Here is a 27,901-nt window from a genome sequence, read left to right as displayed (position 1 = left end):
AAAGTGTGAGAAGATGAAGACTTCGCCCTCTTCCGACCCCTCTTCTCCTTCTTGGATTTGGCCATGAATAGCTTGGCTTCACGCTCCTTAATCACCTTGGGATTCATCTTCTTGCAATTTCTGCACTCTTCAACGTCATGGTCCAAAGATAAACACCAGAGGCAGTCATCGTGCAGGTCTGTGATTGACATATGCCCGCCACACTCTCTGCAGGGTTTAAATCCCATCTTCCTAGAAGTAGCAATCAGGAACAAACAAGAGATACAAAGTATTCTTTAGTAGAAAGTGGAGAGCCCCTAGAAAAACCATTAAGCGTTGACAGCGCGGAAAAAAGGGAACTGACGTCAGCATGCCGACGAAGTCCTTTTGTGGCTCCGATGATGACATACGGTGCCGCAACCGGAGCCTGTCTATTGTGACGTCCTCGTCGAAATGGGAGAGCTAGGAAAGAATTTCCTGCGGAATGCTGGCGCAGGGGGTAGTCAAAAGGTGAGGAATCCACAGGCAGAAGTATCCATCAGAAACCTTGGTTTAGTTATCTTCAACATATCTGACATCTGGCCTTGATCTAGTAACAACTACCTTCTCAAGCTCCTTGCAGAGAACACACTATCGTCATTCCCAACTTTGCTTGTGGCACCAATAAAATGCATGAAGCAATCAAGAAAAAACCTGAGCTACCTAAAAACCTTTTGTAATCCAACAAGCAACCCCAGTCACTGGGATTGATAATTGTCTACATAAAGGTTAAGAATAACATCAAAAAACGTAAATTTTTCTTCTAATTACAGATATTGTTTCATTGATGACTTACTTGGATTTGATGTTTTGAAATTCTTTGATTTTTGCAATATTATTCTGCTTTTGCCGCTCCAGTTCTACTGCCATTTTTTTCAGCCTGTCAGTCAGAGAGGCAAGAGAGTTGTCTTGCTCTGCCACAGTCTGTTCCATTTCCACCAGTCTCATCAAGTGTTTGTTTGTTGGAACTGACAAGGATGACTTTTTCATTAATTCCTATGAAAGGGAGCACAATTAGTTGATATTCAAAGAAATAATTTAAAAACAATAGAGGGAACAATACTTTTTCGAAATACCCATTCCCATTGGGTTAGGCAGCTTTAATTACACCATTCTATTCGACAACATGAGAAAATAAATGGGGGATAAGACAGAGCCCATAGTCCCACAGTAGAAAACATTTGTATTTGAACTGAATGAGTCTAAAAGATCAAGTTGCTTACCTTCGGTAATGCTTCATCTGCTAAAGAGTGTCAATTTACATTTTGTTTTTTATTCAAGTTTTAAAATGTGGTGTTTAAATACATAATTAAGAGTATCAGTTTAATAAGTAAGATCTCTAAAATTCCATGACCTGGTTCTGCTGTGGTATCGCCTCTATTTAGGTGGAGATTCTTTACCTTAGAAAATGTCCAGGAGTCAGACAAGATCTGGAAGATCTTTGAGGAGTATCCCTGCACGACGGTAGGCTACACTAGTTAGCGGCAGCTTCTGCACCATAAGTGACGTGCGCCTGTTGCGATGGACCTGACTACCCCGGCAGTAGTGTTTGTTAAACCAGTGCAAGGATGCCCATGTTGCTGCCTGACACATACCCAGGACAGGAACTCCACGGACTAACACAGTGGTTGCAGCTTTAGCTCTGGGGGAATGAGCACACCCACCCTCAGGGGTTAGCTTCTTGGACATTGCATAGCACTATCCATCTAGAGATGGTCTGTTCTGCACAGCCTTCCCCTTCTTAGCTCCTACATACCCCACAAAGAGTTGATTGTACATCTGTCAGTCTTTGCTATGGTCTAGATAGACCGACAACTCTCTTTTGAGATCCAGATGGTGAAGTCTCTCCTCTTCTTTAGAGGGATGAGGGGGAGCAAAGAAGTTAGGTATGGTGATGTTTTGGCCTACATAGATGGATCACATTTTTCAGAAGGAAGGAGGCATTTGTCCCCAAAAAAAACTTGTCCAGATAGAAGGGAATGTACGGAAAGCACATGCAATTCGTTGACCCTCCTAGCCAATGTTATGGCCACTAGAAAGACAGTTTTGATGGTCAAGAGCATAAGAGGGCAAGTGTGCAGAGGCTCAAATGGTGTGCACATCAAAAAAGAGAGAACCAGGTTCAGATCCCACTGGGGCCTAATTTAAGGCCTGGGGGGAAACATGCTGCAAGCCTTTAAGGAACCTAGCCACAACAAGTGACTTAAATAATGAAGGTTGGTCGGCAACCGCAAAAAAGCCAAAATGGCTGAAGGATAACCTTTAACTGTGTCCAGAGCAGAGCCTTGCTGGGCTAAAGAGAGAGCAAATAGAAGAATCTGGGATAGAGGTGCAGAAAGGGGGGTCAATGTTGTGGGAATCATACCATGTTACAAAAGTATTCGACTGTCAGGCGTGTACTGACTTGGTGGAGGGACTGGCTGCCAGAATTTCATCACAGACTTCAGAAGGCACGCCAAAAGTGGTCTAATGTAACCGCTCAACCTCGTCGCATGTAGGTTAAGGATGCGCAGGTTCGGGTGCAGAACCCTTCCCTGCTACTGCAACAGAAGATCCTCTTGAAGGGGCAGCCTGATCAGAGGACCAATTGTCATGCTCAAAAGCTTGGGAAACCAGACTCTCCATGCCCAATCTGAAGTCACAATAACAACTTGGGCCCAGTTGTTCCTGATCTTCTTGAGAACTCTGGGCAGGAGTGGTATTGGCGGAAAGGCATACAGGAGGTCGGAGCTCGAATCACGACGAAAAGCATCTCTGAGCGTGAGTCACCTTGGAAAAGAGTTGTTGCACCACCGCTGGATGGAGACACTGTAGGAAAGTTACCCTTTTCGCACGCTTACCTTCCACTTTCTGCCTGATATCAGATGCACTTTTGCTGAATGCGCAATGTGTCCCTACTAATCAGGGTTCCATTGCCTTTGTTCTTCCCTAAAACTGTACCTTTGTTTCCACAATTGGCACACCTCTGGCACACACATAAGTCCCTTGTAAAAGGTTCCCCTGGTACCAAGGGCCTTGTGAACAGAGAGGATCTCGAAGCGCTGAAGCATGTATTGTGCCACCCTCAGAGACCCCTCATCAAACACATACCCCATAGCCTCTGCCATTGCAGACTGTGTTTTGGTCTTCTCTATGTGCCATGCCTACAACCCACAGCCTGTGGTATAGATAAGTAACCCCTCTAGCAGGTCTCACAGCCCTAAGGCAGGGTGCACTAAACCACAGGTGAGGGCATAGCTGCATGATCAATATGCCCCTACAATGTCTAAGTTCATTCTTAGACATTGTAAGTGCAGTGAAGCCATGTTGAGTACATGGGCTGGGAGCTTGTCATTACAAACTTCACAACTCCATGATGCCTGTACTGAATGCTAAGACGTTTGATATCAAACCTTTCAGTATAATAAACCCACACTGATGCCAGTGCTGAATTTATTACAAAATGAATTCAGAGGGCATCTAATAGATGCCCCCTGAAAAACAACCAACTCCCTTGTTTACAGCTGACTGGTCTGCACCAGCCTGCCACACTCAGTTATGTTTTGAGCCCCAGAGGTGGGCCCACTTGTGTTCTTGTGGGTCAGTAACAAAGCCTTCTTGCGGCAAGGTGCTTCTCACCTACCCCCAAGCAGGAACAGCATTAATGCAGTGAGCCTTAAAGACTTCCTGCCCTTTGTTATGCTAACCAGGGCTTCTCTAGCTGGTGGAGATGCCCGTATCCCTGACCATGCCCCACTTTTGGTGTCAAGGCCAATTGGAAAATTAGTCAGGAGAGGTGTGTCCCATCTCAGCCAGGACCATCCCTAATGTGTCCCGAGCTGAAGTGACCCCCTCCTAAGAAAATCCTCCATGTTGGATAGAAGGATTTTAGCCAATAAGATTAAGAGATGCCCACTCCCCAAAGGTAGGGGACATACAAAGGGTGTAGGCAGCCTAAAGGTAAGTAGCCCATTGGCTACTAACTGCCAGTGCCTGTAACAACCCTAATTGTAGTATGTAGGGGCACCCCTGAACCTTGATCCTCAGAGTCCTGAAACCTACAAATAAGAAGGACGAAGAAGACACCATGCAGCCAAGCATGAAGACGACTACCTGTCCTCCAGCCAGTGACTTCAAGAAACCCGAGTAAGACTGCCTGCACTTCAGCAAATAACAGATCTCCGAGGACAGCTGCCCTGTCCACAAGAAACCAACTTTAAGAGGAGGAGCCAAGATGGCGACCGGACTGGAAGTGTAGGATCCCGGCTCCTCGAGCCTCCGCACCCCGCACGGACATCCTCTTCATGATCCTGATATTGCAAGGTAGCGGGGTGACGGTGAATTTGCGTAGACATGGCACGCGCGATCCCGCAGCCTCTGCCGGCCTTCTACCCGGAGATATCCGCAAGACTGATTTGCGGCCCCAGCGATCCTGAAACCGCGACCTCGGCCGAGCAATATGGCCGGGTGTTAGCGTGTCAACAACGGCCGGCCGAGCCTCGGCGGAGCCGGTCCGCCGGACGCTGTGATCGCCGTGGGGGAAAATTTCTGGCATGAGCTCTGGTTTTCGAAGAAGACGCTACCGGACTGCTTCCTCGAGGTGGGGGCTCGTTGGACCTGCCGTTTGCTTGAGGTGCGCTGTGGGTACGTTGTCTCCGCTCTGCCTTCGATTCTGCCCGGTGTTTCTGGGACCCTCCCGTTTTGACGCTGGCGCTGATTCGGAGTGGGGACTGCCGTTACTGTGTACCGCTCCCTGGATGTGAGTTTCGCAGCCCCCCCGGGTGTCGGATTGCTGTGTGTCCGAGCCGTACCCGTCTTTGTCCTGCCTTCACTCTCCCCACAAGATGGACCTGTTTAATGGCGGTCGGAACGAGATGCAGCACATTTCCCTGCCTCTTGAATCACACTGGGCTTGGGACTGCGAGTTGCCGAGTGGTGCTATGCTGATGGAAACACAGCCCACGTTCTCTCACACTGATCTTCTGGCTGCTCTCGATGACTTACATTTCGTTTTGCAGGTTGGTTCCCAGGCGTTGGGGAGCATGCTTGACGATATTACGCCCATACCGGGGCGATTCTGGTCGGATGGCGCTCCGGTACGTGAGGGATGGCCCTTTATTGTTTTTGAGGGGAGTACTTTGCCTGCGCATGGGTGCGATGGAGATCGGAAGACCCAAGACTTTGTTGGTGCTCGTGAACAGATGTCTGTCCACCTCTACTATCCTGAAGGATTCCTTTCCCGGCAGGGGATGGTGGCCTCGCCTATCGTAATGCCATTATTGACCCAGACATTGTTCCCACCACTGTTGACTCCTATGGCTGCTTCCTTCTTCCTCGCCCTTGTATGCTTGCTGTGGGCTACGGGTTCTGAGTCGGACCTGGGGAAGAGGGCTGTAAGTGAAGATGACTCTGTCGTTGATCGGCTACGTCCATTTTATGTTACCATGTTGCTCTTTTATCAGGTGTGGACATTCTGCTCTCCTAGATCGTCTGCGATGGGATTTATTCGGCGAGCCAACCTCGAGGGGCTTATAAGATCGGGCCAGGGCTAAGTGAATTTATTTATCGATTGACTTTTGTTTGGCTGGCGGAGGAGCGGTTTTGCGCGTTCCTGTTTTATACTTTTTGGAGCTGTACATGATGGTTCTCCCCATTACTTACCGTATTATTCAGTTATTGTTGTTTACTGTGGCTTGTGGGGTAGACGATATATACATGGCCGGGGAGACCGGGAGCCTGCGTGTGTGATCAGCCCTCCTCCAGTTTGTTATAAATACTCTTTTTCCTTTCTTCTCTTTTCTTCTCTCTCTCTATATTTCGGGTACTTGTTTTTGGGCGACAGGCACACTGTCGGGGGGGGTAGGCCGTAGCCTCTACATGCGTGCAGGGTGGGGGGTTGGGGGGAGGGGTTTTGTTTTTGTCAGTTTCGGTTTCTATGGGCCTTTTTTTCTTTCTCCTTTTTTCCGCTCTTCTTCCTTTTTCTTCCTTATCTTGGGTCAGTGTAGAGACTGGGTGTTATGCCACTTGCGTTTTTCTCTTAGGTGTCCGCATTCTGATTCTTGAGGTGGTTCTACGTGTGTGTGGTGGGTAATGTTGGGTACGACCTTTGTGTGTACGTTCTTTTCTCCTGACCAGTACAATGTTGGGTCGTTTCCCGATTGTGACTCCTTTGCTTTGTCGATATCCTGCTGTGTACATTGCCCACTCTGTTTTTCTTTTTTGATGGACTGCATGGTCTCTGATCCTTCTTATCTTATTATTTAGAAAATGAACCTTATTTACTCCTGAACTCAGTGGTCGTTTCCCCCTTATGTGAGATTTCGAATATTGCTGTTTTTGTTTTTTGGGGTCTGCTGAGCTTCTTATGGTTGTTTTACGTGCAATGCTTTGATTTTCGAGGCCGGCCAGATTGGTTGTGGGCCCGTAGCTGTAAACCATCAGTGCACAATAAAGGTTTTAAAAAAAAAACAACAAAAAAAAGAAACCAACTTTAAGGATTCCGGATCTAGCTGGAACCGCAATGCTTGCCCACTCTCCACCCCATCTCAGAAGTGACCCATCTGTCACTACAGTTAGCTCTGGTTGGGAGAAGGGAGAGGTGTCAGCCACTGACCCAAACGGTGTTTGTCAGCCACCACTGCAGATCTTTCGCAGTTCCTCGAACACAGTTATTTTATCCTATGGGAAGAAAAGACATATACTGAATACATATCCTTGCAAGTGTTTGTTGAAGGTGCCCTTTAGGGCTTAAGGTGATGGAGGGGCCAAGGTTCAAAGAACCACCAGCAGTTCAGGTTTACCTGCCCTGGTGTTTCCGGGTGAAGAGAGCTGCGGCGGCAAAAGTTTTAGGGGTCTGTCAAATCAAAAGATGCTGCAAAAGGGGACTTGGGGAAAAGGCCGGCAGAATTCAAAGGGGGCTCGGCTAATGGGGGTCTCTGGAGCAAGGGGACGCAGCCGGTTTCTGTGGACCAAGACTGAGAGGCTTGGGTGCTAGGTGTCTGGCTGGGTGTCCACTTGCGTTGGAGGCTCTCACAGTTCTTGGGTGGACCTGGATAGGGGAAGAAAATAAGACAGGAGGACCATTCTCAGTGTAGGCCTCGTTGGTCCTGAAGTCCTTTGTCAGTAGGTCAGCTTTTGTGGCTCTTATATTAAGGGTAGACACTCAATAAGCTTTGATTGCGAAAAATCCTCGGGTACCCAGGGAATTAGAGCAGGGAGGCTCCTGGAGGGTCTTGTTTTTTGATCCTCACTGGAGAGACGGGGCTGAACTCGTAGAACCACAGTGACCTCCTCACGGCGAGATGCCCCCTCAGTGGGCCCGATGGACAGCAAGACAAAGTATCGGACAAGTGCTGTCTGTGCCTGCTGATGAATGGGGATGGCTCCACCTCAAAGGGAGATGCTACATGGTTGGTAAAGCGCTGTACAATCCTCCAAGGGCTTAGGAGGATAGACGGCTTTTAAACAAGTCCAGCTGGTGAAATTATTGAGGTGCCAGCAGCAAGGCAGGGTTTGGTGCCAAGTTCAGGGTAAGTCCTCAGTTCTTGCAGTGATCGATTTCTTTGTGCTTTTTCTGTACCCACGTAGATGAATCAGTCTTTGGTGTTAGGGGGACCACTAAATACGTAATTACGAGGTGTTTAGGGGGGAGTGTAGCGTAGTAGCCAATGGGCTACCTACCCGTGGGATGTCTACACCGCCTATATGACCACTTCCTGTGAGAAGTGGACATAATCCTGACCCAGAGTTCATAGTTTCACCAAAAACAAGATTATGAAGCCCTTCCTTAACTGTCCACTTCAGATAGCCTACCTTAGAGGTGCATCAAGCCTGTAGTGTGACAAGCCTTCTGACTATCTAATTTTCCCACCTGCTATAGTGCCAAATAGGCCTCAAGGCTGGGGATGGCATATCCCAGAATTTAGGGAAGCCAGGGTCGCATATCAAAGGCGGCAGAGGCTTTGAAACCTCTGACCTTAATATGCCAAATTCACCGGCCATCCTGCTGGAGGTGTGATCACCTTCTTCCCTTGGGGGTAAAGAACTTGTATGTGGTGGCAGTATGGTCGATACCAGTCAGTCAGCACACTAAGTGAATAGGTGGGATACAGGGGGCATCTCTAAGGGGCACGTCTTCATAAATCCGGTACTGGCCTTAGTATGGATTTATTATGACAGGATGTTTGATACTAAACATCAGTATTTTCAGTGAAACCATAATGTAGTTGGGTAACTCGTAATGACCATTGCCCAGTACATATCCTTAAATTGTCTGTCTGATCACTTGCAAAATCTAGCAATGGAACCAGACATCACAGCGGCATATCTGCTAAGGCAGATGCGCCCTCCCAGTAATATAATGCACCCTGCATTAGAGGTCTAAGGCTTGATTTCAAGGTGCTAAAATGCAGTGTACTTGGGCAGTGCAGACAGGGAGTGGGCAACGTCGTATTTTCGGCATGGCTTGCACTATTTCACGCATCCTGCATGCAATTTGTGTGTGGGTCCCTTAGGGTGGCATAACACATGCCGCAGCCCATAGGGACCCCTCTTTAGTAACCATGCCCTGTGTACCGGGAGTATCATTTACCAGGGACTTACAGGGGTGCTAAAGTCTTTGCTAATTGGGTTACAAGTGAACATGTGTACAGTTTTTAAGGAAAGAGCACTGGCACAGGGTAGCAGGAACCCAGCGCACTACCAATCAACATCACTACCAGTGAACAAAAAGTGGCAGAGACCATGTCAAAAAGTGGCACTTTCCTACACCTCCGACAAGACATTTGTCTTGTCCGCCAGTAAGGGCAAATAAAGGTCCAAGACATCAGCTGCCCTAAGCACCACCATAGCAAAAGAGGCTCCTTCCTCCTTAGCTACGGTAGGAGGAGAGAATACAATAGTGTCAGGCGAAGTGTCTACCCCACTGGCCTTTGCCAGTTCCACATACCAGTTGTCTTCCTCATCTAAGGGATGCTGGTAACCATAAGGGTCCTAAAACTTCTCCCATTCTTCTCCCCCTTCAGGTCTATCAATAGTAAAAGTACATGGTCCTAGTCGGCACCAGAACTGGGTCCGAGTGACACCCATCCTGTTCTGTGTCGGAGTAGGGAATGAGGATGGGGACAGGGATGGAATAGCTGTGGGGCGTATGAGGCACCTGCACTGGAGAGGGCATCAAGGAAGGTCTTGGTCTTGCTCTGCTCTGGATCAGCAAGGAATCATTGGGGGCTGACTGGTGCCTAGGGTGAACCTGCTGGCAGGGATCCTCCCAAACCCATGGGGCCTAAAGGCTCTCCAGAGGCGCAGAATGGCACAAATATGAGGTGCTTGGTCTTATAACATTCTTTTAGTTAGGTGAGGGGAAGGGGAGTCGCTCCAAAACCTGGGAAATCAGGGAAAAGCAGAGCGGACCCTGACTCAGGCTTCACTGAAATGCGAGGACTGGTGTGCCACGCTTTCGCATCTTATCGAATGACGCGGTAAAATCAAAAACTTCTTCAAACTTTTGTTTTTTTTGAGCTCGTGGGACTTACCTGATTTCCCCGATGATATGAATTGCGAAGACAATCGCAACGTGTAGCTCTGCCAACAAGGTCTTGAGAGTCGAGGAGTTGCCTGACCTCAAGGAGCTTGAGGAATCGCTCCCTCAGCACCTTCAGGTGCATGGCGCGGGATGTCCTCACAGATCTTGGAGTCATGGTCACAGTGCAAGCACCACAAAAACACCAAGTGGGGGTCTGTCACAAACATCTGCCTGTGACAGGCTCCACATGGTTTGAAATCAGGTGGGGCCTTGGGTGACACTCCTCACAGAGGGACAGAAAAATCCCCAAAAGTGTTGACAAAAAGTTGCAAAAAGCAAGTCAAAAAATGACTTTGGGTAGCTCAGACCAGATCGGTGCTATCTGGCACGCAAAGGAAAGAACTGACAACAGTGAGCCGTGGTGTCACCTATATAGGTACGAAGCACATCACTTATGGCAATGACGCACAAGTTACTTACCTTCGGTAACAATATATCTGTAAGAAACAGGTTAGTGTTAGATTCCTTACCTTAGAATATCCCCAGGCGTCAGACTGGATCCAGAAAGTTTCCGTCAGCAGTACCCCTGCGTGTCGGTAGGCGTCGTCTGCGGCTCCGCGTCCGTCGTCGTGATCGCCGGGATGACGTCTTTGGAGTACTTAGACGCCACACTCACGCGCTGACATCAGTTCTGTACATAGCTTTCCACATCTTGAATGAAGAGCCATGATAGAAACCGACACTGGTGCCATGAAACTAGGGCCCTGAAAGGGATAGCCTTAACCCTAGATATCAGTTTGCAGAACAGGGAGGATGGGTGGGGCGTAAGGGGTCTAACACTAACTACTGTTTCTTACACATATATCGTTACCGAAAGTAAGTAACTTGTGCATCTGAAAGAAACAGGTTAGTGTTAGATTCCTTACCTTAGAATAGATACCCCAGCAATACCAACCCCGGTGGTGGGTCTGCGAACTAAGATCACACCAGAAAGTCCTGGGGAACGGAAAGGCCGAAAAAGCCATCTCTCCGGACTTGGCGGTCCAGGCGCACAAGTTACTACTTGTGTAACGATATATCTGTAAGAGACATTAGTTAGTGATAGATTCCTTACCTTAGAATATCCCCAGGCGCCAGGCTGGATCCGGAGATTTTTTGCGTAGCAGTACCCATGCGCGTCGGTAGGCGTCGTCCGCGGCTCTGCGTCCGTCGTCGGCACCGTGATGACGTAGTCGGAGTACTTAGACGCCGCCTCCGCGTGCTGATGTCAGTTCTTATACACAGCTTTTCCGCGCCAGAATCGCAGAGCTATGATAAAAACCAACACTGATGCCATGAAACTAGGGCCCTGCAAGGGGATGACCTTAACCCTAGATATCGGTTCGCAGAACGGGGAGGATGGGTGGGTCGGTAAGGAATCTATCACTAACTAATGCTCTCTTACAGATATATCGTTACACAAGTAGTAACTTGTGCATCTGAAAGAGACACATTAGTGATAGATTCCGTACCTTAGAATAGATGGTGGGTCTGCGAACCAATCACACCAGAAAGTCCTGGAGGACGGAACGGCCAAAGAAGCCATCCATCCGGACTTGGCTGTCCAGGCAGTAGTGTCTCGCAAACGTGTGCAGCGAGGCCCACGTAGCTGCCTGACAAATGTCCTGCAAGGGCACCCTTCGGCCCAAGGCCGTTGTAGTCGCCGTGGCCCGAGTGGAATGAGCCCTCAGCCCAACAGGAGGTTCCTTCTTAGCCAAGGAGTAACACGCCTGGATGCACAAAATGTTCCACCGAGAGATGGTCCTCTTGTGCACCGCCCGTCAATTCTTAGCGCCCGCGTAACCAACAAAGAGTTGGTCATCCACCCGGAACTGGCGTGTGCGATCCAGACAGTAAGAGAGCGCACGTTTTGGGTCCAGACGTTGGAGCCTCTCTTCCTCTTTCAAGGGATGCGGAGGCGGAAAGAAGGTGGGCAAGGTGATGGACTGCCCGATGTGGAAGGATGTGACAACCTTGGGCAGGAAAGAGGGTCTTGTCCGCAACACAACCTTGTCCGGATGGACAAAGAGGAAAGGAGGTGTGGAAGAAAGAGCCCGGAGCTCACTCACTCTCCTGGCAGAGGTGATGGCAACCAGGAAAGCAGTCTTCAAAGTAAGAAGACGGAGAGGACAGTTATGGAGTGGCTCAAAGGGAGCACACATAAGGTAAGTAAGTACAAGGTTCAAGTCCCACTGGGTCATCATGAAAGGTACAGGAGGAAACATGAGTGTGATGCCCTTTAAAAACCTATTTACAATTGGGGACTTGAACAAAGATGGCTGATCTGGTAGCCTTAAGAAGGCGGAAAGGGCAGAAAGGTAGCCCTTGATAGTGCCCAGAGCAGAGCCCTGCTGGGCAAGAGAAAGAAGGAAGAGGAGAACCTCAGAAAGGGGTGCAGAGAGAGGATCCACAGCCTTTGCTGTGCACCATGCCACAAATCTGTTCCACCTGCAGGCGTATACCGACTTTGTGGAGGGACGACTGGCTGCCAGAATGACATTACAGACTTCAGGAGGCAATTCAAATGATCTCAACTGTCGCCGCTCAATATCCAAGCTTGTAGGTGGAGACTGGACAGGTTCGGGTGGAGGACCGTCCCCCGCTGCTGCAACAGAAGGTCCTCTTGAAGAGGCAGACGAATCGGGGGATAGGCTGACATGCTGAGTTGCTCGGGATACCAGTACCTTCGTGCCCAGTCCGGAACCACAAGGATAACCTGGGCCCGGTCGCGCCTGATCTTCTTCAGCACTCTGGGCAGAAGTGGTATAGACGGAAAGGCGTACAACAGACCGCAACTCCACTCGCGTCGAAAAGCGTCTCCGAGCGAGTGCGGCCTTGGAAATTCCAACGCGCAGAACTGATGACATTGCGCGTTCTCTTCTGTGGCGAATAGATCTAACCAAGGCTCTCCCCACTGCTGAAAGAGACCCTGTGCCAAGTACGATTTCAGACGCCATTCGTGATCCATCATGCACCGACGGCTGAGTTTGTCCGCCCTGGCGTTCAGAGTACCTGCCAGGTGTTGAACCACCAGGGTCACGCCCTGATGTTGCAGCCACTGTCAGAGGCCCAGAGCCTCCTGGCATAGGGTCCACGACCCCACCCAGCCCCGTTTGTTGCAGTACCACATGGCGGTGGTGTTGTCCGTGAACACCTGCACTACACTCCCCCGGACAGAGGGGAGGAATGCCTTCAGTGCAAGTCGGATCACCCGCAGCTCCAGAAGGTTGATGTGGAGCTAGGACTCCAGATCTCCGCCTCTCCCATGTGCCCCCTCCAGCCCTGGAGGGACGCGTCTGTCACAACTACGTGCTCCGGTTTGGGTAGGGAGAGGGATCTGCCGCTGACCCAATCGCGGTCCTTGAGCCACCACTGCAGCTGTTTTGCAGTGCCCTCCGAGATCAAGACATGGTCGGACAAGTTGCCCTGATGCTGGGCCCACTGAAACTTCAGGTCCCACTGCAGAGCCCGCATCCGCCACCGGGCGTGATGCACCAGAAGGATGCAGAAGGCCATCAGCCCCAGAAACCGCAGCGTCAACCTGACCAAGACTCGGGATAAAGGCTGAAAGATCGGAATCAGAGCCTGAATATCCCGAACCCGCTGCTGGGGAGGATAAACCCAAAACTGCGCCGAGTCTAGAACCGCTCTGATGAAGAGGAGCTTCTGAGAGGGACACAGGTGTGAGTTCGGCACATTGATGGTGAACCCCAGCAGGTGCAGGAGGTCTGCCGTAGTCTGGAGGTGGCTGACTACTGTCTGGGGCGAGCCCGCCTTCAACAACCAGTCGTCGAGGTAGGGGAAGACTGAAATCCATAACCTGCGCAGATGAGCTGCGATCACCGCCATCACCTTTGTGAACACCCGTGGGGTGCTGGTAAGGCCGAAGGGGAGCACGGTAAACTGAAAGTGCTCGTGGCCTACCGTGAACCGCAGTTAACGCCGGTGGGCCGGCAGGACGGGGATGTGAAAATAAGCGTCCTGCAAGTCCAACGCTACCATCCAGTCTCCAGGGTCGAGGGCAGCTAAGACCTGAGCCAATGTCAGCATCTTGAACTTCTCCTTCCGGAGGAAGCCGTTGACGTTCCGTAGGTCCAAGATAGGGCATAGGCCCCCTTTGCCCTTCTTGGGTACCAGAAAGTAGTGGGAGTAACAACTGTGAGAAGTTGGCCTGATATATACACCGTTCGTGTCAGGGCCAACACATGAGAAGGGGCACACCCTGGATCAGGTGTTTTCGTCTGTCCCTCTTATGGAGGTTGACACCCTGCCGGTGCTCTGGACTGATCACAGGTTGATCAGATTTTCGGTGCTGGAGAGTGCGCGGCTGGATAACAGCACATCTGTCCTGTCTAGACCAGCCTCGAGAGCGCTGTACAGAGTGACACCTGATATGCTGGAACAGGCGCTTCTGGATCACCCTTGCCATCTTTCGGGCGATCTGGAAAGCGACACGGAGGCTTTGCAGCTATGGCTCATTGATAGGCTGGATGATCTGGCCCCCAAGGCAGCCCCCCGGTCCACGGCAGCACGGCAATCTGCACCGTGGTTTACAGAGGCGCTTCGTGTGGCTCGCAGCCAATGCAAGGTGGCTGAGAGGGCCTGGCGCCTTCTGTATGATGGGGAGGCTAAACTCGCCTATAAGGCGGTGGTGAAGGCCTACCATCGGGACATCCTGGGAGCTAAGAGGGACTATTTGGCTAGGAGGATCGAGGCTTCGGCGAACTCCTGTAAGGAGATCTTCACTATTGTGAAGGAGTTCACGACCCCTAGCTTCCAATCGCCCCCTCTAGTCTCTTCGGATGCGTGGGCATGTGATCTTGCCGGTTTCTTTACTAATAAGATCAAGGCGATTCAGGCCTCCTTTGTGGAAGGACCGGAGGATGGAAGCGGCGTCACCGGGGCGGGCTGCGGACTTCCGCATACACCTGCGGCGGTGCTGTCTGATTTCCCTGCTGTATCCAGCGATGCGTCCAGGCAGCTGTTGGCCAATCTGAAATCTGGCTTGCCACTTGACCCCTGCCCCGCCAAATTCTTGGCTGGGATGGCGGCGGTGGTGAACCCGCTGGTCAATCCCATCCTCAATGCCTCCTTGAGGGAGGGGAGGGTCCCTAGCTCTTGGAAAAGAGCGATGGTGATCCCCCTCCTAAAGAAACCGGGTCTCGACGCCGAGGTTCTGGCCAATTATAGGCCAATTTCACTTCTTCCGGCCCTCGCGAAGATCACGGAAAAACACGTCCACGGTGCCCTGTCGAGCTTTCTGGAAGCTAACAATCTGCTCCACCCATCTCAATCCGGTTTCCGTCCTAATTTTAGTACGGAAACGGCCTTGCTAGAAGTTACTGAGGTCATCAGGGAGACTCTGGATGTCGGCGGGAGGGCCATGTTGGTCATGTTAGATCTATCGGCGGCCTTCGACACCGTCCCCCATAGGGCGCTCCTAGCGAGGCTTTATGACATCGGCCTTAGGGGGACGGCGCTCAGGTGGTTTACATCTTTCCTTGAAGACCGCCGCCAGACGGTCTGGGTTTCCCAGAGCTCTGCCGAGATGCCACCACTGGGAGTTGGGGTTCCACAGGGTTCTGTGTTGAGCCCCACGTTGTTTAACATCTTTATGTCCCCTTTGGCGGCCTTGGTGGAAGCATATGGGGCCCAGATCGTCTCCTATGCCGACGACACGCAACTCCTCTTCACTTGCGGGAAAGACCAGGAGTTTGACGGAGGGAGAATTCGGGACTGTCTTGCTCTGGTCTTTGACTGGTTCCAACGGAACAGTCTAAGGGCCAACTCAAGCAAGTCCGAGGTTCTATTCTTTGGTTGCGTAGCCGATCCGGAGTGGCAGCATTGGTGGCCGTCTGACATGAGCCCTCCTGCACAGTCTTCCTTGGTAGCAAAAAATCTGGGTGTCAAGCTAGACAACCAGCTGTCGCTGAGAACTCACATTCTGGGTCTGGCTGGCACCTGCTATGGAATTTTGAAAATGCTCCGCAAATTCCTGCCCCTGTTGTCTGAGGAGCACAGGCGGATTACTGTGCAGGCTCTCGTTGGCTCAAGGCTAGACTACGCCAATGCCCTTTTTCTTGGCCTCCCTGATTACCTAGTCCAGCGCCTACAGGTGGTACAGAATTCGGCCGCCCGGGCTATTTTTGGCCTGCGTAGACGAGCCCGAGCCTCCGGGCTGCTACAGGCGTTACACTGGCTGCCCATCCGGAAGCGGATCCAGTTCAAATCCCTGACCCTGATGCACAAAGCCCTGCATGGATCAGGGGCTGGATACCTGCGGCGGAGACTCGCCTTTTATCGACCAGTCCGCTCATTGCGTTCAGAATCCCTTTATAAAGCGGTGGTCCCGCGGGTGAGGAAGGCTTGCGCGGGAGGGCGCTCTTTCAGCTGCAAAGCTCCCCAGCTGTGGAATTCGCTCCCTCTCACGCTTCGCAGCACTGCCAATTTGTTCCAGTTCAGGAAGAGCCTGAAGACCTGGCTTTTTAATCTTTAGGCTGTTCTCACCGTTTTCTGTTTAGATCTTTTCTTGTATTTGCTGTGTTGTGTTATTTTTATCGTGAGCTGCTGGTGGAAAGCGCCGGGACACTCTTTTCGAGTAGCCGTGCGCTATACAAAAACGTTATAACATAACATAACATAACATATAGTGCTCACTATTCTAGTGATCACTGTGTATCATACCAAACAACCCTTATTGATGATTGGTTGTAAGTCAACCTTTCAGACCAGCTATCCTAGTAGCATGGACACGAGCAGTCTTCAGGCTAAACTCTAGAGGGCGTGTTAAGCCAGCTGTTTTACCATCACATATACCCCTTGAACGCCAAGTGAAAGGACACCACACAAGTTGTTATGAAAATAAAGGATATTTATTTATAACAAGTCTACCCTGAACTCTTTATGAGTCAGGGAGCTAAGCACAATACAAAACTCTTACGAAAATACTTTAAGTTGCACAATTTACACAAATGCCCGAGGGGCACGAAAAACCATATACACAAAAAGTGGAATGCGAAATACTAGCAGGTAAGTAACAAGATCCAGAGGCTTCAGGATCGCTAGGACTACACTACTGAACCCTAAGGTTAGGAGCAGGAGGCCTAGGGAGAGCGGGTGCAGAGTGTGCACTCTCACGCGGGATGCGGGAAGAAGTCTATGGATGCTAGTGTTTCTAAAGTTACTGTTTCCGGACGAATCCGACTAGATAGACTGAAAACGACAAAGGATCTGGACACTTGGATAGTGAACCTGTGCTGGAGTACCGAAATACTCAAGTTACCTAGCCCAGGGGCCGCGGCTGCATAGGGTTCAAAAGACGTCGGGAATCCTCGTTGAAGTCTATGGAGCCTGAAAGAAGAAGTTGCTGGCAGGCGACCAGTGAAGATGTTCGGTGTGATCCAAGGCTGGATCCGTGAAGGAGACTACCTGAAAGCAGAGGGGACTTAGTTCTTAATCACTAGCCAGTGATTATGTGGGCACCAGGATGGCACCGGATGAAGTCACCTCGACCAGGTGAGTGGGCGACGCTGGACTCTGTAGTCACACGGGCTAGGAGGCGTTGTCGGCGTCCAGGCTGGAGGTGCGAGCTGTCCCACGAGGCTGTCAGCTGTCGGCGATGCTGGACTCAGGATTTGAGCAACAAACCTTGGCAAAGGTAAGCCCACGCGGTGGAGTCAAAATGGCGTCTGGAGTGGACCAGGAGGGTCCAGGGCACTTGTTGGACAAGAAGCAAGGGCCAGTCTAGGGGACCTTGACCAGCGGTGAAAACGTCGTGGTACGTCGTCAGGAGGGTCACTAGCCAACGGGCAAGTGACCGGACAACTTGGCAAGCAGCAAAGAAGCAGAAGGGCCCCACGCAGATCTCGTGGATGCTGGACTTCGGTGCTGGAGCTGCTTAGGGTTAGGGCTTCTCAAACCCCAGTGCACTTACTCGAGGGTCTCTCGGGGGTCGTGCTGGTGAAGCGTCGTGCAGGTCTTGAAGATGGCCGGTCCCACGGGTCTCGTCACACCCACGAATCTCAGCTGGGCTGGATGATGTAGGTAGAGGTCAGAGATGGCAGGGAATCCGGGTCTCGTTGAGCTGGGCAGTCTTGATCCGGAGGATGGACTTACAGCAAACTGCAAGGGCTTCGATGGTGCCTGCTGGTGCAGGGTGGCTACTCCTTAGCCACAAGGGAGAGTCTTCAGAAGAGTCAAGAGTTCCTTTCGTGGAAAGTAGTTTCAAGATTCAGAATGATCTAATTTGGGAAGGGGGCCTGCTCCTACCTTTATCCTAAGAAAAGGGGCTGGCACGCGACTAGGTCCTGCACTAGGGGTGGGACCAGGAGGGGGGTGGTTACACCCCTCTCCTTTGTCCGGTCTCTCCCCAGCTCAGGGGCTGGTGTGCCCCAGGAACTGGTTTGAGCCGGCATATGCACAGTGAGCACCGGGGTGCCACTTGCAGTCACCTTCCTTTCAGCCCTGCCTACCTGGGATACACAAAATCCTGTCTGGGATGGTGCTAGCACCGCCCCTGACAGGAAACCCTTTGTCCAGGCCTCCGTTGCTGGAAGGACTCCCAGCAGCAGGAGGGCAGACTTGTGTCTCGGTGGCAGCATCCATTTTGTGGAGCTGAGGCTATGTCTGACTTTAACCGGGGTTCACAGTTACATACATGTTGTGTCCCTCTAGAAGGGTGGAATGCTAACCCCGTCGCCAGAATTGGCGAGGGGTTAGTATTCCAATTCGTATGACACCTTACTCGACATGTTTTGATAATGCTATACCAAAGTTAGCATTTAACCGCGAGGATTATAATGCACTTAAGAGTATATGGTATAGCGTTATCATGGAACAGCTATTTGGACTTGGTTCCGCAAGCTGCAAACGGGCTCAGCTCATGCCAGAGCACCATCTCACATAATTCCAAGCACTCTGCCTTCAGGATTGATAAGGCCTGCCATAGGAGTGACTGATAGGAATATATGTGTCCATTTTAGGGTTAGATATAGGAATACTATATCTAAAGCAAAGGGTGTTTACACCACCTTGCCCCAGCTGTCGTGCAGCCAGTTGTGTCTGTTTGGGTGGCCAGCCAGGGGTGGCATAATACATGCTTCAGCCCCTGGTAGGCCCTGGGTACACCTATACCCTGGATACCTAAGGTATGCTGTACAGGGACTGATAAGGTGGCCCAGTACCAATTGGTAAAATGCACCTAAGGTACATGGTTGTAATTTAGAGAGAGAACAGCTAGGCTGTGGGTCTGATTAGCAGGCCCACAGCCAGGGAAAGTCGTAAATCAGTGAAGCAAAAAGCAAAAATCTGGGGTGGCCATGGGATTGCAGACCCCACTCTCCTACAAAAACCACACCCTACTTCTGGCCCAGGAACGCGCTCGATGGCCCCCTTGGCCAAGAGGGCCGTAACTTCCTCTTGCAGAAGTTGCAAGTGATCCCCCCGACACGCGGTGGTACTGCGGTGGCATGGCTGGAGGGGTCGCCTCGAAGGGGAGGGAGTAGCCCCTTCGGACGATTTGCAGCACCCACCTGTCCGATGTGACAGTGCGACAGTGAAGGTGGTGATGGCGAACCCTGCCCCTCGCTGGCGTCACATTGGTCTGAAAGCACGGACTAGGAGGGTTTTGAGGCGGATGCTGCAGGGGCAGGTGTGGACTGGCCTCACCGTTGTCCCCGACCACCGCCACGGTGGTTTCCACGGCCGCCACCGCGCTGTGTATTAGTCTGCGGTGCGTGGCTGGCAGCACGTGTGGGGGCGCCCCTTCCTTGGCCACAAAAGGAGCGAAAGGCAGCCGTTTGCTGGCGTGGGGCCGAGAGGCCCAAGGACTTGGCTGTAGCCCTGGAGTCCTTAAAGCGCTCAAGCGCATGGTCTGCCTTGTCGCCAAAGAGGCGACGGCCATCGAACGGCATGTCCATAAGTGTGTTTTGGACATCGGCCGAGAAATTGGCGGCCCTCAACCAGGCGTGACGACGAATCGTCGTTGCCATCGCTCTGCCTAGAGAGTCAGTAGTGTCCAGCCCACACCGGATGGAATACCGTGCCGCATCTCGGCCTTCCACAAGGGCCTGGCCGAGTTTAGCCCGTACCTCCACCGGGCATTCTGGCAGCACGGCCGTGACCGTGTCCCACAGAGAGTGGGTGTAGCGGCCCAAGAGGCACGCGGTATTGACTGACCGCAATCCCAAACTCAGGGAGGAGAAAAGCTTTTTCCAGTAGTTCTCGTACCTCTTGGATTCTCGGTCGGGGGGAGCCGACGGGAATGCGGTCAGGGAATTGGAGGCCTGGATAACCAGGCTTTCAGGGGTGGGGTGGGTAGACAGAAAGCAAGGTTTGCCCAGAGCCGGGCGGTGGCGTCTGGCCACGTTCCTATCCACAGGCTGCCCTGTGGCGGGCCTGGACCAAGTGCCCAAAAGAACGTCTGACAAGGCCTCATTAAACGGCAGCAGAGGCTCGGCCGAGCTTGACTGCGGTTTAAGGACCTCAGTGAGGAGGTTAGTCCTCACGGCCGCGACGGGGAGCTCAAGGCCCAGGGCCTTGGCCGCCCTCATCAGCACCACACTATAAGCAGCCCCCTCCTCCGTAGCCACGCTAGGAGGGAAGACAAAACCAGTGTCAGGCGAAGTGTCCAGACTGCTGGCCTCCCCAAGCTCTCCTGTCCAGTCCGCAGAAGACTGACACTCACGTGCCAGAGGGTCCTCCCAATCCTCCTCATCACCCACCGCCTGGTACTCAGGCTCAAAAGATGGGGCTGGGTCATAGAAATAGAAATCTCCAAACGGCGTCGATAGCGGTGCCGCTCCGGCGCCGGACTTGGATCGAGGGTAGGACCAGGGACGACCTCATCCTGGGACGGCGCCGGGGAAGACACCCGTGGGGCCGACGCCAGCGAGGTCGTGAGGTCAACCGGCGGCGACCCAGATCCGGTACCGGACCCAGCGGGGCCCTGCGGCGTCAGGGCCGAAGTCGCCGACAGCGCCGGGGCCGAAGCACCCGACGGCGCCGGGGCCGGAGCGCCCGGCCCACGTGGGGACCCAGTCTGGGGGAGTCAGAAGAGCGATGATGCCTCTTCGACTTCTTGTGCCTCTTACCTGAGGACTTCGAGCCCGAAGAGCGATGACGACTCCCGGAACTGTGGCGGCTCCGACCTCGCGACCGGTCCCTCGACCTCCTTTCGGACCGGGACCTCAAGCGGGGCGGATGCCGAAGCTCGAGTCGCTTACGGGTCCGCTCCCGTCTAGCCTTAGACGTCAGGGCCTAGCAGTCGGAGCAGGACTTGTCATCATGGTCCAGGCCCAAACAGTGCAGGCACCGGCAATGGGGGTCGGTAACCGACATCAGTCGGCGCAGGGCTTGAACCCGGGCATCCCTACCGGCACCGTCGGAGTCTAATAGACTTCGGAAATGGATCAAAAAGGATCTCAAAAGGTTAGTCAAAAAGTGACTAGGGTACAACTTTTTCCAGATCTGCGCTAGCTGGCGCGGAAAAAAGAAGAACTGACGTCAGCAAGCGGAGGCGGCGTCTAAGTACTGCGACGAAGTCAACACGACGCCGACGACGAACGCTGAGCCGCGGACGACGCCTACCGACGCACATTGGTACTGCTATGCAAAAAATTTCCGGATCCAGCCTGACGCCTGGGGATATTCTAAGGTAAGGAATCTATCACTAACGTGTCTCTTTCAGATAGTAATGTCTAGCAAACGTGTGCAGGGAGGCCCACGTAGCTGCCTGACAGATGTCCTGCAAGGGGACTCCCCGACCCAGGGCAGTAGTAGCCGCCGTGGCCTGAGTGGAATGGGCGCGCAGCCCAACAGGATGCTCTTTTTTCGCCAAAGAGTAGCAAGCCTTGATGCACAAGACGACCCACCGAGAGATGGTCCGCTTGTGCACCGCCCGTCCCTTCTTAGCGCCCAAGTAACCAACAAAGAGCTGGTCGTCCACCCGGAACTGACGTGTGCGATCTAGATAGAATCAGAGCGCACGTTTTGGCTCCAGAAGGTGGAGCCTCTCTTCCTCTTTCGAGAGATGCGGAGGTGGAAAGAAGGTGGGCAAGGTGATGGACTGCCCGATATGAAAGGCTGTGATCACCTTGGGCAGGAAAGAAGGACGAGTCCTCAGAATAACCTTGTCTTGGTGGACAGAGAGAAAAGGAGGTTTAGAAGATAGAGCATGGAGCTCACTCACTCTCCTGGCAGAGGTGACGGCACCCAGGAATGCAGTTTTAAGAGTCAGAAGACAAAGCGGACAGTTATGAAGTGGCTCAAAGGGAGCGCATATCAAATACGTTAGAACAAGATACAAGTCCCACTGAGGCATCACGAAGAGAACAGGAGGAAACATGTGTGTGATGCCTTTCAAGAATCTATTTACAACAGGGTACTTGAAAAGAGAAGGCTGATCAGGAAGCCTTAAGAAGGCTGAAATAGCCGACAGGTAGCCCTTGATAGTGCCCAGAGAAGAGCCCTGCTGGGCAAGAGAAAGAAGGAAGAGGAGAACCTCTGAAAGGGGGCAGAGAGTGGATCCACAGCCTTTGCTGTGCACCATGCCACAATTTTTTTCCACCTGCAGGCGTATACCGTTTTTGTGGAGGGACGCCTAGCTGCCGGAATCACATCACAGACGTAAGGAGGAAAGTCCAATGGCCTCAAATTTCACCGCTCAATCACCACGCATGTAGGTAGAGACTGGACAGGTTTGGGTGGAGGACCGTCCCCTGCTGCTGTGACAGAAGGTCCTCCTGAAGAGGCAGACGAATCAGGGGATTGACTGACACGCTGAGTAGCTCGTGATAACAGTATCTTCGTGCCCAGTCCGGAGCCACGAGGATGACTTGGGCCCAGTCGCGCCTGATCTTCTTCAGCACTCTGGGCAGAAGTGGTATAGGCGGAAAGGCGTACAACAGACCGCAGCTCCACTTGTGATGAAAAGCGCCGCTGAGCGAGTGCCGCCTTGGAAATTCCAACACGCATAACTGATGGCATTGCGCGTTCACTTCGGTGGCGAATAGATCTAACCAAGGGTCTCCCCACGGCTGAAAGAGACCTTGTGCCACGTCCGAGTTCAGACGCCATTCGTGATCCATCATGCACCGGCGGCTGAGTTTGTCCGCTCTGGCGTTCAGGGAACCTGCCAGGTGTTGAACCACCAGGGTGACGCCCTGGTGTTCCAGCCATGTCCAGAGGCGCATAGTCTCCTGACAAAGGGTCCACGACCCCACCCCGCCTTGTTTGTTGCAGTACCACATGGCGGTAGTGTTGTCCATGAACACCTGCACTACACTTCCCCGGACAGAGGGAAGGAATGCCTTCAGTGCAAGTCGGATCACCCGCAGCTCCAGAAGGTTGATATGTCAAATGTCAAATGTCAAAAACTTTTATATAGCGCAACAAATCACCAAAAAGGTCTCAGGGCGCTTGGCAGAGAAACGGAAATTAACCATTGCAGAGGGCATAAAGTGGGTGAGTTGGAGATTACGTAGGGAAGAGCCAGGTTTTAAGGCTCCTGCGGAACGCTAGATGGTTAGAGAGAGACAGCAAATGGGAAGGTAATTTATTCCATAGCTGCGGTGCCAGAAAGGAAAAGGCCCTGCATCCGTTTCTGGAGGTACGCACCTTAGGTTGAACAAGAAAGGACTTCGTGCTTGAACGTAAAGTTCTGGACGGTTTATACCACGCTAATTTCTTTGCAAGGTAGGTGGGGCCTGTACCATAGAGGAGTTTGTGGGTGAGACTTAGGATTTTAAACTGACATCTTTGCCGCACTGGGAGCCAGTGTAATTTTTTTAGGCTAGGTACAGAGGCAGACCTGGGTGGTAATCCCAGTACCAACCGGGCTGCCGCATTCTGTAATATTTGGAGTTTAGTAAGCACACCTTCATTGATTGACATAAACATGGCATTGCCATAATCTAGACGGCTGATAATAAGCCCCTGAACCAGAGGTTTTCTAGCCTCTAGAGGAAGCCATTTAAAGATTTTACGCAGTTGTTTAAGTATACCATAACATATGCCTGATATTTGATTCACATGTGCTTTCATTGAAAGAGAGCGGTCTAGCATAATGCCCAAGTCACGTACCACTTCTTTTGGCTCTGGACAGGGACCAAGTTCGTGAGGCCACCACTCCTGGGACCAAATAGTTTTGGCTGAGCCAAATAGCAAGATTTCGGTTTTGCTATAATTGAGCAGGAGCTTGTTATCACTCATCCATCTGCTAATATGAACCATGCACTGCTTGAACCTTAGACATGTGTCCGGACACCGAGAATTGCAGGTAATTAATACCTGCGTATCATCGGCATAGGATACTGTGGAGAAGCCATAGGATTTTATGATATTAGCCAGTGGGGTCACATATAGATTGAACAGAAGGGGGCTAAGAATCGACCCCTGAGGTACCCCCACAGTAAGAGGCCTATTTCCAGACACATGGGTGTCCATTTTGAGATAGGTATAGCGGCCGGTGAGATAATCTTCAAACCAGGCTAAGGCATTGCCCCTGACACCAATCTCCCACAGACGATGTTTCAGAATGCTGTGGGAGCCGGCACTCCGCTGTAGACCAGAGGCCCCTGATCTTCGTCTCTCCCAGGTGGCCCCCCCCATCCCAGGAGGGACGCATCCGTCACTACCACGTGCTCCGGTTGGGGTAGGGAGAGGGACCACGGCAGTAACCACATCCGCGACCGCGTTGAGACTGGTTCTGTGGCTGTGGTTGGCTGGACGTGTGGGGGCGCCCCTTCCTTGGCCATGAAAGGGGCGAAAAGCGGAAGTTTGCTGGCTCTGGCCTAGGTCCAAGCACTTGGCCGTAGCCCTGGAGTCCTTAAAACGCTCTAGCACATTTTCCGCTCTGTCGCCAAAAAGGCGACGGCCATCGAAAGGCATGTCCGTGAGCATGGCCTGGACATCCCCCGAGAAGTAGGCAGACCTCAGCCAGGCATGGCGACGAATCGCCACTGTCGTGGAAATCGCTCTGCCCAGCGAGTCCTTGGGGTCTAGTCCACATCTAATTGAGTACCGTGCTGAATCCCGCCCCTCCGCCAGGGCTTAGGCGAGCCGTGTCCAGGCCTCCTCCCGACACTGTGGCAGCACGTCCGATACCGTATCCCACAGAGAGTGGGTGTAACGGCCCAAAAGGCAGGCGGTGTTGACAGACCGCAGCCCCTAACTCAGAGAGGAGAACAGTTTCTTCCCAAACTGATCATACCTTTTGGATTCCCGATCCGGAGGAGCGGTCGGGAATGCGGTCTGGGACATAAAGGCCTGGATGACCAGGCTCTCGGGGTGGGGTGAACGGACAGAAAGCAGGGGTCGCCCGGAGCCGGGCGGTGGCGTCGGACCACGTTCCGATCCACAGAGAGGCCTGTAGAGGGCTTGGATCAGGTGCCCATCAAACCGTCCGTGAGGGCCACATTAATCAGCAGTAGAGGCTCCGAGGAGCTTGCCTGCGGTTTGAGCACCTCAGTGAGGAGGTTAGTCCTCACGGCCGCGACAGGGAGCTCAAGAGCCAAGGCCTTGGCTGCCCTGTTCAACACCACGCTATATGTAGCTCCCTCCTCTGAAGCCACGGAGGCAGGAGAGACAAATCCAGTGTCGGGCGAAGTGTCCAGACCACTGGCCTCCCCCAGATCTTCTGCCCAGTCCTGGCTCAACTGGCACTGCTGTGCCAGAGGGTCCTCAGACCCCTCTAAGTCCTCCTCGTCATCCATCTCCTGGTAAACTGGCAAAAATGATGGAGCCGGGTCGTAGGTGAATTGCTCATCCATCGATGCTGGAGACGGCGCAGAGAGGCGCCGCTCCGGCGTCGCACCCGGACCGGGGCTGAATCCGGGGCCGGTGTCGTCTGATGACGGCACCGGGAGCGACACCATTGGGGTCAGCGCTAGCGGAGGAGTCGTGAGGTCGACTGGCGACAACCCGGATCCAGGACTGGATCCTGTGGGCCCCGAAGGCGTCTGGACCGGAGTCAACGACGGCCCGGGGGCCGGAGCCGGCGGCCCGCTAGGGCTCCCAGTCAGACCCGCGGGGCCCGAATACGCCTCGGCAGGTTCCGATGGAGGGAAGTGCGACCTCATGGGCGTGAGGAAAGCACTTATCTCCTCCGGCGTCGCGTGCAGCCCAGGGACTGGCAGGTATGAAGCTGGACGCGGCGCTTGCGGCTCCGGCAATGTCGCCCGAACGATGTCACCCGAACCCCCGGCCACGTCGCGCAGGCGTCGGGGGAAGTAGGAAGAGCGATGACGCTTCTTTGACTTCTTTTTCGAATGCCTCGACTTACCAGAGGACTTAGAGCCCGACGAGTGGTGGTGACTCGACGAGCGTCGATGACTGCGGCTCCGCGACTGGTCCCTCGATTTCCTCCTCGAGCGGCGCGGAGCCGACTGCCAGATCTCGAGCAGCTTACGGGACCGCTCCCGTCTAGCCTTCGAGGTCAAGGCCCGGCAGTCGGGGCACGACTTGTCATTATGGTCGGCCCGAGGCAGTAAAGGCACCAACGGTGGGGGTCGGTGACAGACATCAGGCGGTGACAGGCCTCGCAAGGTTTAAACCCTGGCATCCCTATCGGCACCGCAAGTCGATAATTGACTCGCAAAGTGATCAACAGAGATCAAAAAAGTTAGTCAAAAAATGACTAGAGTACTGCTCTTCCAGGATCTGCGCTTGCTGGTGCGAAAAAAAGAAGAACTGAAGTCAGCACGCGAGGGCGGCATCTAAGTACTCCGAGGACGTCATCCCGGTGCCGACGACGGACGCAGAGCCGCAGACGACGCCTACCGACGCTCAGGGGTACTGCTGAAGGAAACTTTCTGGATCCAGTCTGATGCCTGGGTACATTCTAAGATAAGGAATCTAACACTAACCTGTTTCTTTCAGATGAGGCAGACGCCGACAACGTGGAGACGAATAGCGCCACCTACCAGCGCGCAGGGGTACTGCTCAAAAACATTCCTGATAAAGACTGATGCTTTGGGATATTGTAGGTTAAGGAATCAGTGGCCGAAGTCTCTACCAGATATGCTTTATTTCAGGTGGCTACAGTTCTGATAATATCAGTGGTGCAATATACTAAGAATTTGGAGACCGTTAAGTAAGACGAGAGCCCATCCACAGAAATATTGCACTCTGTGTTGCAAGAGCACCTTTCTCCAGGCAGCTCAAGAAGACACTTGCTATCTGGCAGCCTGGGGACTGGGAAAAGGGAGATGCCAAAAAAAGGGGAACATTTGTGTTTTCCCTTTACCTCCTCAACATGGAGATCTATCAGATAATCAAGATTAGGGTACGTTTTTTTAAATAGGGTATAATAAAGGTTCTACTTAGTTTGTTCATGCAGTTATCACATGGATTCTTTAAACATAACCACATTAGCGTTATTCAGTTACATTAATTTTTTTAATATCTCTAGCAATTAATTGATACACCAAATTTCATAATTTTTACAATGAGCAAGGTGGAGAAGTGCTAATCAAAAAAGATTTACATCTCAACAAAAAAAATCTTACCAAAGCAGTGTGCTTAAATTTATCAAGCGAAGTATCCGAATAAAGATCTAGCTTCCTATAGAGAACCTGGCGATCTTCTTCATGCTTCCTTGCACTTTCTTCTTGCTCCTGTAAGTACAGAATGAACACTATTTTTTGCCATGTATAATTATATGTACAACATACAACAGTTGGGAGAACATACTCACTGTATTGGCACTGGTATTCATACTCCTTAAGCCTCTCCACCATTTCTATTTTTACATACAGGATGCCAGTTCCTGGTATGGGCAGTGAAGAGATGGTGGTAAATGCTTTGTTAGGCCAACTGGAAGCCCAATTGATGTACATCTACTCTCTTCCCCATTGTACTAAGACCCTGTTACCTATAACCCCTTGAATGGTTGGTCAGTCAGATACCTATGTTTGACTAAGAGATGGGATAGATCGATATTTATGGATTGACCCAAATTAATAGCTCACAATCAAGGAGCTATGTTTGCAGAAAGGAGCGGAACAGCAAATAAGAACATACAGGATAGTCTTGTTAAAAGAAAAGATGTAGGGACACAGCATATCTTAACCATGCTGAGTCAAGGGCCATTTATGTTGTTATACAGAGACAGTTCTTTGAGAGTTTTGGATTCTCAGTCCAACACAGCAATAAGATTGCATCCACGACAGAGGGCATCAAATCTTTGTCCACTTTCTTGCATAATAGATGTCAGTGCTCATAATGGAAGAGGGGAGATTGACTCCAATACATATAAAGTGTCCAAAAATATATTTGCAATTACTGGCTAACAGTCATGTTGATTCCAGCTGGAAAGCATTTGTAAAAGTGATGATCTATCATCCA

At 51.9% G+C, this 27,901-nt stretch overlaps 1 protein-coding gene across 2 annotated transcripts in view; it reads right to left on the bottom strand.

The window, feature by feature from the left end:
* CEP290 (centrosomal protein 290) overlaps nucleotides 1-27,901 on the bottom strand; it is a 1,500,249-nt gene that overhangs the window by 513,944 nt on the left and 958,404 nt on the right. For both annotated transcript variants that reach the window (XM_078678872.1, XM_078678869.1), the window contains exons 35-36: nucleotides 27,064-27,171; nucleotides 815-1,014 (exon numbers count right to left, since the gene is read on the bottom strand). In XM_078678872.1, coding sequence (XP_078534998.1) covers nucleotides 815-1,014; nucleotides 27,064-27,171 — 308 coding nt within the window. The remainder of the gene's footprint in view (nucleotides 1-814; nucleotides 1,015-27,063; nucleotides 27,172-27,901) is intronic.

The sequence above is a fragment of the Lissotriton helveticus genome, chromosome 1_1 (assembly GCF_964261635.1).
Source record: "Lissotriton helveticus chromosome 1_1, aLisHel1.1, whole genome shotgun sequence".
NCBI classification, from domain to species: domain Eukaryota; kingdom Metazoa; phylum Chordata; class Amphibia; order Caudata; family Salamandridae; genus Lissotriton; species Lissotriton helveticus.
Note: the sequence above shows the minus strand (reverse complement) of the source record. Positions and strands in the feature narration are given on the sequence as shown.